The sequence below is a fragment of the Notechis scutatus genome, chromosome Z, assembly GCF_049901735.1.
Source record: "Notechis scutatus isolate UNSWTSFEM ecotype Mainland chromosome Z, rNotScu1.2, whole genome shotgun sequence".
Taxonomy (NCBI): Eukaryota; Metazoa; Chordata; class Lepidosauria; order Squamata; family Elapidae; genus Notechis; species Notechis scutatus.
The window spans coordinates 95,151,325-95,164,081 of NC_142025.1; the positions used below are offsets into that span (position 1 = coordinate 95,151,325).

Here is a 12,757-nt window from a genome sequence, read left to right on the forward strand (position 1 = left end):
TATCTTGTAAACAATTGGCAAATCAAATAAATAAATAATTTCAGTCAGGATTAAATGCTGGCACATTTAGCGTGCCGAATACGTAGTTGCCATCTTCTACAGTAATTTTGGAATACAGCTTATGCATCCATCACAGATAGTGACTGAGGATAATGGTAAATGTAGTGCGAAGAAGTCACCAGATCGTATGCTTTGGAACAGAGAAAAACGGCAACCGACACACACAAAATGGCTGAAAATGAACTTCGGGCGGATGTCTGGCACGCGCAAAGAAAAAATAAAAACCGGAAGAGGAAGAACTACGAGGAGGGTGGGCGGAAGGGTCACGGTAGGTTCTGCGCACGTGGGATTCCCTGGGTCTGAGTTGCGGCGGACGCTGTTTCTTAGTCGAGATGGGCAAGAAGGGGAAAGTCGGAAAGAGCCGAAGAGACAAGTTTTATCATCTGGCCAAAGAGACCGGTGAGAAAATGGGGCTTTTAATACATTATTTTCGGTTTATCGTTCTTCCCATCGACTTTGGAGAGTTTGGCCGCGAGGAGGCAAATCTATATTTCTGTCCATACTGAGCAATGCTACTTAAGAGAAAAGAATAGTCGCCCTGACTACCCTCTTGGCGTCCCAGGGTTGATCCTTTATATAAAAGGGTCTGTGGAACTGTGTTTTGACTAAATAGCTTTGAGTAATGATCAGACAAAAGTGTTTATTATCTAAAGGTCTTATTCTCTTTCTGTCACGTATTCGTGGTTGGCAATCAGAATGCAACAATAAAAACGTTTTCTGTATCAAATCCTTTCATAATGTGTTATGTGACAAATTCCAACATGAGTTCTGGTAGAAAGTTTTGACAGAACAGAATATTAATGAAATCTTTATTTTAGGCTGACTAAAAGAGTTAAGATGATCTCAACCAAAAATAAAGTTATATACAACCAGTTGCCAGAGCAACTACTTGCATATAACTTTATTTATATACAAGCAGTTGCTCTGCTATTTATTTGAATAAATATTCGTCACAATGAGCAGACCTTCTCTTTGCTTTTAGAGCAAGGTTCTCCAACATGGTCAGTATCAACCCGCTAGGATTGATGAGACTATTGAAAGGGTCTATAAATAGCTGAGGGTTAAAAGGGAAGTTGTTCCAGTTAAATCAATCTTTTGGAGTCTCTTGATCTCCATTCTAGTCCCTAGTACAGAAGGTAAGTAAGCAGTAAGACAGGGTCAACCATCAATGAAAACAGCATTGTGTTATTTTTAGTATTGTTATTTGTTGTATTTATTAAAGTAGTGTTTATCAAATTATTTTTATATAATGTTTGAGGATCAGTGAACAATCTGAAATTTCATGAAGGAGTTGATGAGCTGGAGAGTTTGGAGACCTTTCTTTAGAAGTATCCCATTTAACATTACTGCCTAATAGTGATACTGCTTTCCAAATAAATTCATGTAAGCACTTTGCCTAGTCAACTTTAGGTGCTTTTTTGGATCATTGGAATGCTGACTTGAATCATGGCATAATCTTTTTTTTTTGGGGGGGTGCGTGCATGTGCTACCTCTGCTTATTTACTTATTCAATTTTTATTCCTCCTTACATTTAAGACCTCAAAGCATATATAGTGCTCCCTTTCCCCATTCCTTCCCCAGCAACAACAAGAGAGTAGCCTCAAGTTGAGAGTGAACTTGTGTGGCTGAATTAGACTAGAATCTGAGGTTTTCTCCTCATAGTTTGAGCTTAAGCCTCTATCATTATTATGGGTTATGTGCTAGGCATGATCTTTTCACTGGCAAGCGTTGGCTTGTGTTTCTAACATAATGAATTAATTCTGAAGTTCTAACTGGACTCCTTAAAGCTCACAGCTCACTATTCAAATTGCTGAGGTAGAGTTTGAACCTCATAGCTGTAGCTGGAACTGTGCCTGATGTTGACCTTTGTATTCCAGGGTTTCGCTCCCGTTCTTCTTTTAAGTTGATCCAGTTGAACCGCAAATTCCAATTCCTCCCAAAATCACGAGCCTTGCTGGATCTGTGTGCCGCTCCAGGAGGATGGTTAGTATCCAGTTCAAGTATTTGTGGGTGGTCTTCTATAAGACTATACCCCTGCTGTTGATGCACGTAGACAAGTAGACTTGTCACTACTTCAAACTGTCCTCTTATTAATACATTCTCCTTATCCAATGAAGAGTTAAGCACATTGTGAAAATTTGGCCATCTACAGAAACAAGATTTTGCATAGAGCAAGGCAATATTATTTTAGATTTTCTTTTTTAAGTGTTCCAAATGCTTTAGAAGTGGGTCCACAAGATTAGGGTAAGTTAATAGGTAAGTCAAATGTACTTTCCCAGTCCTATCAGTATGGCAAAATGGCTAGATCATACTCAAATGCATGATCATGGTACCTAGGAATAGGAATTAACTGTGTTCCTCAACTATTTTGAGTAAGAAAAGAATGGTTTGTTCTTGTTTTGTTGAATCTCCAAAAGCAGTGCGAAATCTCACTGCTTTAAGGGGGGACAGCTACTTTAGTAATTACAACTGCTAACATATTTTATATAAATGTAGATTGGGCCAGTTGGTTACAAATTTAGCATTATTTATAATTCAGCTCTTGAAATCAGTAAGGCAGAAATGAATCATGATGTTGATTCCAGTGGAGGTACAGTGCTATAAATATAATTAAGTCCAATAAATTAAAAAAGGAACCCTTCAATATATATACTATGAATACTCTGGGAAGATTTCCCCAGATTTCCAGGATTTTAGGTAATATTAGGGCTGTGATTATTATTATTTTTTACATTTTAAGAATACAAGAAGTTTTACATCAAGCCAAACATAATTCTAGCCTGTCTTTACAGAGTGACCAGTAGGTGCTTTTGGGAAGCCAACATGATCCTGGTGACATTTTCTGTTCATCCTGCACTGGCATCAGGGACTTAGTGCCTCTGATTCTGGAGGCAGCATACAGCCTTTAATAGCTTTGTGCTCATCCATGGATTTTTCTATTACCTTTTTCAATTTTTTAAAAATTGGTGCCCATTATTTGTCTTTCATGGTCATTTCATATCTAACTAAGTGCTGTAGAAAAAAAAAAGCATTTATTTTCATTAGTTGATCCTGGATGCTCCTAGTATGAGAGAAGAAGAAAAAAAAAACTTCCTTTGCATTTTATCCACACCATAGTAAGTTCTAATTAGAAAACTACCGTATTTGCCGGCGTATAAGATGACTTTTTTACCCCGAAAAACATGCCTCCAAGTGGGGGGTCGCCTTATACGCCGGTATATCCACTGCCGGCTTTGGATGCTTGTTGGACGCAGCGAAGGCGCCTCTGGCTTCCTGGATCCCCTGCGTTGCTTCCGCTTCATCCCGCTCGCCTCGCTCCGCCCGAGGCTGCAGCCTTCCTGCTCTTCCCACGGCCCTGGCACTCTGCCCTGCCGCTGCAGCCCCGGGATTTCTGGAGGGCGTTCTCGGTGGTGGTGGGGGGTCGTCTTATACGCCGGGTCGTCTTATACGCCGGCAAATACGGTATTTCTTTTCTTTATAACAGAAATCTAATAATTTGGCATATAAGCTGCACTGTGTTCTGAATATTTTCACTATCAAACATTAATTTGTTTGTGGCCTCTGGTTTGCACTTCAAAATATTCTTACAACATGGTGAAATAGGCTAGAATTCTGTATTTCAAAAGTAGTAGTATAGAGTAATTTGTTTGATAACACTTCAGCTAAGATTTGAACTATGATTTTTATAGACCACAGCTCATTCACTTCAAACAGTAGTTCCATGTTTTTCTGTTGACATTTAAAGAATTTGTTCCAGTATGACACTACAAGATTTTAGATTGCAGATGATAAAAATCTGTTAACTTAGAACACATGATAAATTCATTCTCACTTTTCCAGTATAATTAATGACTGATAAATGCCCAGTTATCTGTTTCTGTTCTATCTACAGGCTGCAGGTGGCCTCAAAATTTATGCCAGTGTCCAGTCTTATTATCGGTAAGTAACATGGATGGAAGAATGATCTGGGACAAAAAAAATAAAAGAACCAAATGGCTTCAGGTTTTATATTTTCTGCCATGACCCACCAGATGTCTCCACCAGAATAAAAACATGAGCCCTCTCCCAGAGCCAATGTCTATGGCTGATCTCTACCAACAAGTGCAGCAAAAACAAGGGATAGGATTTTGTGTTTGTATGAGAAGAAAAGATAGTGATGTGGCATTTTAGAATAGTCAAAACATTGTGGATGGTCAAAGAGTAGTCAACGAACCTATACTTAAAACAATTTGATTACTGAGGCCATAGGGAGCCTAGTGCAATGGGGTGACATCCCCAGAGAAGTGAGATTAAAAAGTTCTATCCCTTTTTATAGGAGGAGTTAGGATGGGAGGGTTATTTAAGGTCAACTCAAACTTAGTGCATTAAGCCTAGCAGCAATTTAAGCCAATTTATGTGTGTGTGTGTGTGTGTGTGTGTGTGTGTGTGTGTGTGTGATTATTGCAAAATTTTAGCTAAGTAACCTTGAAGTAATCCAAGAAGTGGAAATTGCATGGGGTTTGTGGGCACAGGTTGTTGTCACTGATGTCCAGTATTGTGTATATCATATAGACCAGCAGTTCCAAACCTTTCTGACCTTAAAGCCCAGCGGTGGGGGAAGGGAGAGGGTATGGTTCTACGTGAGCAACTGGCACATGTGCCTGCCTGCACAGCTCCATTTGTGGCAGGCATATGTGCCTACTGCTCGCACAAATGGAGCTTTGTGCACAAGAGTGCTCCCTCACCACTTGCGCGGCCCAGTTCCGAATAGCCTATGATCTGGGTTTGGGGACCCCGATATAGATTTTTAATGTAATAATAGCCAGGTAATATGGAGAATGTTTACTGTACTGGCTTAATTCTTCTGAGTCGAAACAGGAATTGAAATTACTGACTAGTCAAAGATATAGCACCAAAAGGAGGACATCATTTTGTGGATAATACTGCACCATAAATTGCTTGCTTAGTTTCAGGAAGCTGGATTAGGAAGATTTTGACATGAATCCTGAGAATCTGAAATCATAGCTGCTAGTTCTTTAGCTGAAGTTATCTTTCCTATGCATTGAGTCCTTCCCAAGAATCTAGGATGTCATAATATATTGGTGTTATGTACAAATCTAAGCAATATAGTCTTATTATTTTGATTTACAAAATAAGAGCCAATTTGGTCTACTGATCAGGGCACTGACCTAGAAACCAGAAAGCTCTGAGTTCTAGTCCTATCTTAGCCATGAAAGCGAGCTGGGTCAGTTTGGGCCAGTTATTTTCCCTCAGCCCATGATGTCAGGCTTGGATAACAAGTCAGTAGGTCAATTCCTTTAGCAGCAATGGCTCAACATTTGGTTAAATAAAGCAGACCCTGCACCTGTAAGGAAAATGCTGGGAAGAAAACAAAAATAAATTTACAGTTAGTCCTGGACTTAAAATCATTAGTTTAGCAACTGTTCAAAGTTACACCACCAGAAAGAAAGAGTTATGACGAGACGTCACACAGTTGTCACAGCATCTCCATAGTCATGTGAGGTAATTGTTTTGTATAATTCTCAGATGCTGTTGCCTTCAGCATTTGGCAATCTGCATGTATTTATTAGGGTTGTAGCATCCTAGAGTTATGAGGCTATCATTTGTCATCTTCCCAGGCAGCTTCCATAAAGCAAAGTCATTGAGGGAAGCTTAGACACCATGTGATCTACTTAACTGGATTGACTGAACAACTTCAGTGATTTGCTTAATTGGTAAAAGTCATAAAACTCAGTTAACAACCGCCCGGAAAATCTGATCCCGGTTGTGCTGTGAGTTGAAGACTGGCTGGTGTGTAGGGCGCCCGATTAAAAGAACAAAGCAAAATTCAAGGTGCTTTATAACATTTAAAACATCTCAGGGACATGTTACAAAATTAAAAAAATAAAGTGGATTTGAGAAAGACGGGGGGAAAAAGCCTGGAATGACAGCTTTGGTAGTTTTGTTAGATAAAACAATGTCTTGTTTGCTTCTTTATTCTCCCTTCTTATCTTCAGGGGTTGATCTGGTCCCCATCAAGCCCATCCCTAATGTGGTAACACTGCAGGAAGACATCACCACTGAGAAGTGTCGCCAGGTAATTATTTTGTATAATTCCCAGATGCTGTTGCCTTGACAGCTGCTAGTTTTGGTTCTGCTTCCCCTTCACTCGCCAGCTTCATTTACAGGTTTTCATCGTACAACATTGCCATAGAGAAAGTCTGAGTGGTTGCTAGGAGTCAGACATAATTTTATGGTATGTTAATCCATCATACAAGCAAGAAAACAAATCCTAGTAGGCTTCATACTGTGATATTACCAGAACTGTAAAAATTGCATACTTAATCTAAGGCCTCAGAAAAAAATAGTATTAATTTTAAAAGCAGGCTAAAAGATTGCCTTGTCTCTCCATTGTCACTTGCCACAAGATGGCAGTGCTTTACTATTGATAGTAGCAGGGAACTGCAGCATTTATTTACTCTCATGGGGATATTTAAGCTGTCTTTCTCCTCAGGCCTTGCGCAAGGAGCTGAAGACATGGAAAGTGGATGTTGTGTTGAATGATGGGGCTCCCAACGTAGGTGCCAGTTGGGTACATGATGCCTTTACTCAAGGTATGGGGGCCTCTTCCAGAAGAGGAAGAAAAGAAAACATCTTTTGGGGCTTTGTAATGCAGAATAGACACTGATCAATATCATGTAAACTTTAATTTGGATTTTACGACAAACTATCATGTACATCTGATTTGATGTAAGAGCAATGCTAAGTTATATATAGATACAATAGGCCTGTTAACCCAGTGCTTAAGTTGGTACCATGCTACCCAGCCTATGTTTGGTTCCCCATTGATCAAAGATGAATGTTGAAACTTGGCATTGTGGTTTCAGGTTTTTTGCCTGTTTGCTTAGGCACTTAAAATATGGGAATGGATGGGTTGTTTTTCTATGGTTAATATCTTTGCCTAATCCTTTCCCCCCACCCCCACCCCCACGCACACACAAACACACTCATACAGAGCAGAAAGATTGGATAAGTTGCTGGCAGATAAGATAAAATAAAGTAATTAAAGTAAAGGCTATAGAAATCGTTTGCTTTTTTTCTCTCCTCCCTTCAGAGTGAAGAGACTGGAGAAAAAGAGGAAGTGATTTCAAGAGAGCAAGCTGTTTGCCTAGCATGTAACACAATCTGCTTGCTTTCATTGTGTTCAAGACAGTAATCAGACACTTCCAAAGAGTGGAGGGGAATGGTTAGGGTGTAAACAAAGGCCAAAGATGTGAAATTCACTGGTGTTGCCTCTTTCCACCTGGAAAGCACAATCATGGCCGCATGTTTTCCACTTAGCAATTGCTTTGCTTAGCGGTCAGGTTTACAGTCCCAATTAGGGTTGTTAAGTGGGGACTACTTGTGTCAAAAAAATCGCATTTGTCAATATCACTATGGGTCTAATTGAAAATCTTTTGAGAAGCTGTCAGTCTCACTGTGGTGAATCAATGAACAGTTGCAGAAACTGAGTATGACTAAATTAATGAAGAGAAGGTCCAGGAGTCCTGATATCAGTTTTCCAATATCTGAGGGGTCACAGAGAGGTAGGGGTTGACCTATTATCCAGCACATGAGGACAGGACAAAAAGTAACAGATGGAAATTTATCAAAGAAAGATCTAACCTAGAATTAAGGATCCATTTTCTGACAATGAAAACACTTAATCAGTGGAATGGTTTTCCTCCAGAAGTTGTGAGTGGTTCATCACTGAGGTTTTGAAAAGAGATTGGATAGTCATTTATCCAGAATGGTGTAGTCTTCTATTTGAGCGAGGAATTGGACTAGAAGACCATCTCTTCCAACAAATCTGATTTTTACTTTGAAGCTTGAATTTTATTATTGGCAACACATACTTTCAGATGTTTTCCTTGAAGTGGTGAGCCTACTTGGTTCATTTTCAAGAAAATGTCTGGATCCCCTTGTCTGAATAGCAATAATTTATCTTATTGTTTTTGCTTTCATGTAAAAACAGCGTTCTGTGAAAAAAGTTTAGCTTGCAATTCAAGTGCTTTTCTGCCAAATGTACTTAAATATGCCGAAGAAATGTTTTCTGCATACTTTTCATTTCATTACATAGAATATTAAAAAAAGATATGTTCAAAATTTTGATAAAAATAATTTTTACTGCTTCATCAAGGATATTCTTAAGTGAAATTACCATTTTTTAAAAAATTTTAAGTGCGTGATGATGAAGAATGCTAGGACTGTTTGGTGCCATTGCCTTGATTTGTGCGATCAAGCAGTTTTATCCACTGAACATTCAAGGCAAAATGAGAGTGAAAATATCACATACTTTTTAGTATTATTATGAAAATTGTTTTGATCTAATGGACCCCATGACATTTTCTATAGAACTCTAAAGCTAATGCGGATACAATGGTTTAGTGGTTAAAAATGCTGAGCTTGTCAGTTGAAAAATTAATAGCCCAGGTTTGAGACCCAAGTGCTGCACAATAGGGTGAGCTCCCATTACTTGCCCCAGATCCTGTCAGCCTAACAGTTTGAAAACATGCAAATGCAAGTAGATAAATAGGTACCACTTTGGTGGGAAGGTAACAATGTTCTGTGTGCCTCTGTGTATAGTTATACTGACCATATGACTACGGAAGTTCTTTGGACAACACGAGTTCCCTCGGCTAAGAAACGGAGATGAGCACTGCCCCCTAGAGTTACACATAGCTAGACAGGAGAAATTATTATCTTTACCTAAACAAAGCTAATATGCATATGAAAAAACAAAATTACATGGTCAAATATGCTAATAAAGCTGGCATAAAGGCCAGGTGGGCTAGGCAATATATAGGCAGTCCTTGACTTATTATAATTGAACCTGGAATTATGATTCAAAGTCATGCCAGTTGCTAAGCTGGTCATCTTGTGACAATGCCTGAATTTAGGACCTTTTTTGTTGGGATTGTTAAATTCTTTGAATCTATTCTTTGCCAGAAACCAGAAATAAACACTGGTTTCTGGCAAAAATGGTCATAAATCACAGCCACATAATCACAGGACACTGCAAATGGCCACAAATGCAGGCTGGTTGCCAAAAACATTCAATCACATGACCACGGGTGGGAATAGCTGTCAGAAGTTTGAAACTGAATCATAAATAGCTGCTGGATGGTTCATTGTAACTTCAAACAGTCTCTAAGCTATTGGTTGTAAGTCGAGAACTACCCTGTTTCTCCAACAATATGGCCTCCCCCAATAGGAAGTCCCAGCATGTTTTATAGGCATGAAATGAAATTAAGCCCCTCCCCCCAAATTAAGGCCTATATTAAAACATGCGAAATGGGGGGAATGGTGGGGGGGCTTGCCGTTAGGAAGTACTTTTGTTGCACACCCAGATATAATGCTGCCTGCGTTGACCCCAATACAAAGTGCCCCACCAACGCCAAGGTCAACATCCAAGCCATCACCGCCCGCCCACCCGAAGATGCAAGGGGGGGGGGGAAATTAAGTAACCCCCGAAAAGACGACCTAGCTATTTTTTCAGGGCTCAAAAAAAAAAATAAGACCCGGCCTTATTATATGAGAAACACGGTACCTATAGTCTAAAATAAATTATTTCAGCCTGATTTGATCATTGTAGTCCAGCTAAGTGGCAGCACCTAGGTGTCCTTATCTCAAAAAGCTAAATAGATGACATCCAGTTTGTGTTTGGATAGAAGACCCTCAGGAAAATACACAGCTGGTGAATAAGATTAGGAAGCTGGGGGAGGGGGAGGAAAGGGCCCAGAAAAAGATAGTGGCTAACCAATTCCAGGTAATTTAAACCTTACCAGGCGTCAAACCCAAATCATGGGAGATTTTTCCTTTTGGCACATCACATGGGCCAAGGTGGAATCTTGCAAAGTAATGATCAGTTTTGACTAAAAGATCCTGGGTTCTTCTTTAAAATGCAAATTGTTAGCTGAGCAACAACATTTAACAGCCTTCATTTAATGGAATTTGCCTGAACTTATTGAAATATTCCTGCACCAGAAATGCCAGGCAGCAGCCCCTTAAGGAGTCGTCTGTCTCCCTACTGTGGTCAGATCCCAGTCAACAATGTGGTCTGCATCCTTAACTGCTCAAGCAGTGGTTGCTGCTCACTTTCTCCCTCTATCTCCCTTCTTGATTGCCCCCAGGAGCTGTAAATAACATAACGCCTGGCTACTTGGAGGCTTGAAATAACTCCTTGTCATTTAACTGAATGTTGCTTTAATATGCAAATAACACATTAAATTGTTTCCCATTTCTAGTGCAACAATTGAGCCCTAAAATTTTAGCTATCTCCCTGATTCTAATTTGAAGAACAAATATTGTTGATCATCGGGTTACTTTCTGGATTAAAATCATTTTTCCTTGCCCCTAATAATGTAGAATGAGTTTCTGTCTTCTGTTGAGGCTCTATCATAAGAGTGGGCTATAAACGTCCCTAAATAAAGCATCTCGCTATCCTTATAACCCTTCTGTATAATGGTAGGTGAGTTTTACAGGTAGCCCTTGACTTACAACAGTTTATTTAGTGACCATTTGAAGTTACAACAGCACTGAAAAAAGTGACTTATGACCATTTTTCACACGGCCATTGCAGCATCCCCATCAATGGCAAACCTGTAGTAAAAAAAAAGCTCTGATGATCAGCTGAGAGGAGGAAGAAGAGAAAAGTGCAGGATCGGCTCTCCCACCTGCCCACCTGCGCTTTTCTGTTATTTACCTTCTCAGTTGATTGGCGCGGCAGAGGCTCAGCTAGTGTTTGGAAAGCTGCACGCGTGCTCACACACACAGAGTGCGCGATCACCGAGCCGGTAGGGAAACTGGTAGAATCCCACCACTGATCCCCATGGTCATGTGATGTACATTCGGATGCTTGACAGCTGACACATTTACGAAGGTTGCAGTGTCCCAGAGTCATGTGATCCCCTTTTGCGATTTTCTGATAAGCAAAGTCAACGGGGAAAGAAGAATCACTTAACAACAGTGTTACTAATTTAACAGTGATTCTCACTTAATAAATGTGGCAAGAAAATGGAGCAAAGTTCACTTAATTAATTTTTATCTTAGCAACATAAATTTTGGGCTCACTTGTGGTCATAGGTTAAAGACCACCTGTATTATCTTCATCTTGAGATGATGCAATTGGAATAAGTATACAACGGATGGCAGCTTAAAATAAATTGCAAGTTCAGAAGCAAGTCTAACTTTTCCTTAGCTTTGTCCCTTTTCTCTCCTCTCTGTTCCACCTCTCCTGACAGCAAACCTTACACTGTCAGCCCTGAAACTAGCCTGTGACTTCTTGTCTAAGAACGGCTGGTTCATCACCAAAGTCTTCCGTTCCCGGGATTACCAGCCCCTTCTGTGGATCTTTCAGCAGCTGTTCCATAAAGTGCAAGCCACCAAGCCACAAGCCTCACGTAATGAGTCAGCTGAGATCTTTGTGGTCTGTCAGGGTGAGTGCTAGAATGGGGGGGAATGGGTTGCCAACTGGGAAGACAAATTTATATGGTTGATTTGGAAACCCAGCATAATACAACATTGGAGTTTGTTTTGTTATCTGCAAGTAGTGCTGCATGATATATTTCTATTGTATATGCCACCCAGCCTACTATGCAAAGCAACTCTGGGTTGGATATACAAAAGTTGTTAATGGACAGGGGATCTTCTGCCACTGTGTGGCCAAAATATGTGCATCATGTAGAGGGATGTGACAAATCATCATTTCTGATTATTCTAGTATGATAGAACTGTCCTATAAATCTGCTAATTTGTTCCCCAAATTCTCAAAGCTTGGCTTTGAAGTATGTGGTGTTACCTCTATAAAATAAAGTAAGTTTTGGCCAGGTCAGTGCCTGATTGGGAAGCTACCAAGTACATATTATATTGAAATTAAGGATGAGAAATAAAATGATTATTTTAATTGATAATGACTTGTTTGGTTGTAAATGTCTTTTTAATTTATTTTCATCTCTTTTTAGGTTACTTGGCTCCAGATAAAATTGACAATAAATTTTTTGACCCCAAGTTTGCTTTCAAAGAAGTGGAGGTAGAGGCCAAGTCTGTGACTGAATTGGTGACCAAAAAGAAGCCAAAGGTCAGTATGGGAAACATTGCTGTTTCTCCAACAATAGCTGTAAGGCAGCCTCTGTAGATAGCCTGAAAAGAGTATTTATTGTGTGTGGAAATAATGATTGAAAGGTGGGAAGGTTTGGCGTTTAGACTGTAGAGGATTAGGTGGAAGGAGATGGTTCTTACTTGAGACACATTTTGTACACCAATTTTGCTGTGTTTTACTTGTGATTTTTTTCAAATAGGCTGAAGGATATGAAGATGGAGCTACCATTCTTTATAACCGCTGCAGTCTGACAGATTTTCTAAAAGCTTCCAACCCAGTGGACTTCTTAGCCAAGGCCAGTGAGGTAAGGATTGTGCAGCAGGGGTGGAAACTTTTAGAGTGTGGGAGGGGAGGGCTGGATTTTGGAAGTTGTTATGTTATCAAGATGTCACAGTGGTAGAATTCTAGTTAGGACAAAGTACTAGTGGGAGAGACCTTTCCATTATTGTTGTGCTCCCTGCCTTATCTCCTAGATTGTCTTTGACAATGAAGAGTTGGAACATCACAGTGCAACCAATGAGGAAATGCGTCATTGTTGTCAAGACATCCGTGTTCTTGGACGTAAGGAACTCCGGTACG

General features: G+C 39.9%; 1 protein-coding gene across 1 annotated transcript in view; it reads left to right on the forward strand.

The window, feature by feature from the left end:
• The first annotated feature begins 303 nt into the window (after positions 1 to 303).
• Positions 304 to 12,757, forward strand: part of FTSJ3 (FtsJ RNA 2'-O-methyltransferase 3) — a 32,915-nt gene continuing 20,461 nt past the window's right edge. Inside the window, exons 1-9 of the mRNA XM_026669859.2 lie at positions 304 to 459; positions 1,938 to 2,043; positions 3,953 to 3,999; positions 6,057 to 6,136; positions 6,554 to 6,653; positions 11,322 to 11,516; positions 12,042 to 12,157; positions 12,378 to 12,482; positions 12,652 to 12,752. Coding sequence (XP_026525644.1) covers positions 393 to 459; positions 1,938 to 2,043; positions 3,953 to 3,999; positions 6,057 to 6,136; positions 6,554 to 6,653; positions 11,322 to 11,516; positions 12,042 to 12,157; positions 12,378 to 12,482; positions 12,652 to 12,752 — 917 coding nt within the window. The 5' untranslated portion in view covers positions 304 to 392. The remainder of the gene's footprint in view (positions 460 to 1,937; positions 2,044 to 3,952; positions 4,000 to 6,056; positions 6,137 to 6,553; positions 6,654 to 11,321; positions 11,517 to 12,041; positions 12,158 to 12,377; positions 12,483 to 12,651; positions 12,753 to 12,757) is intronic.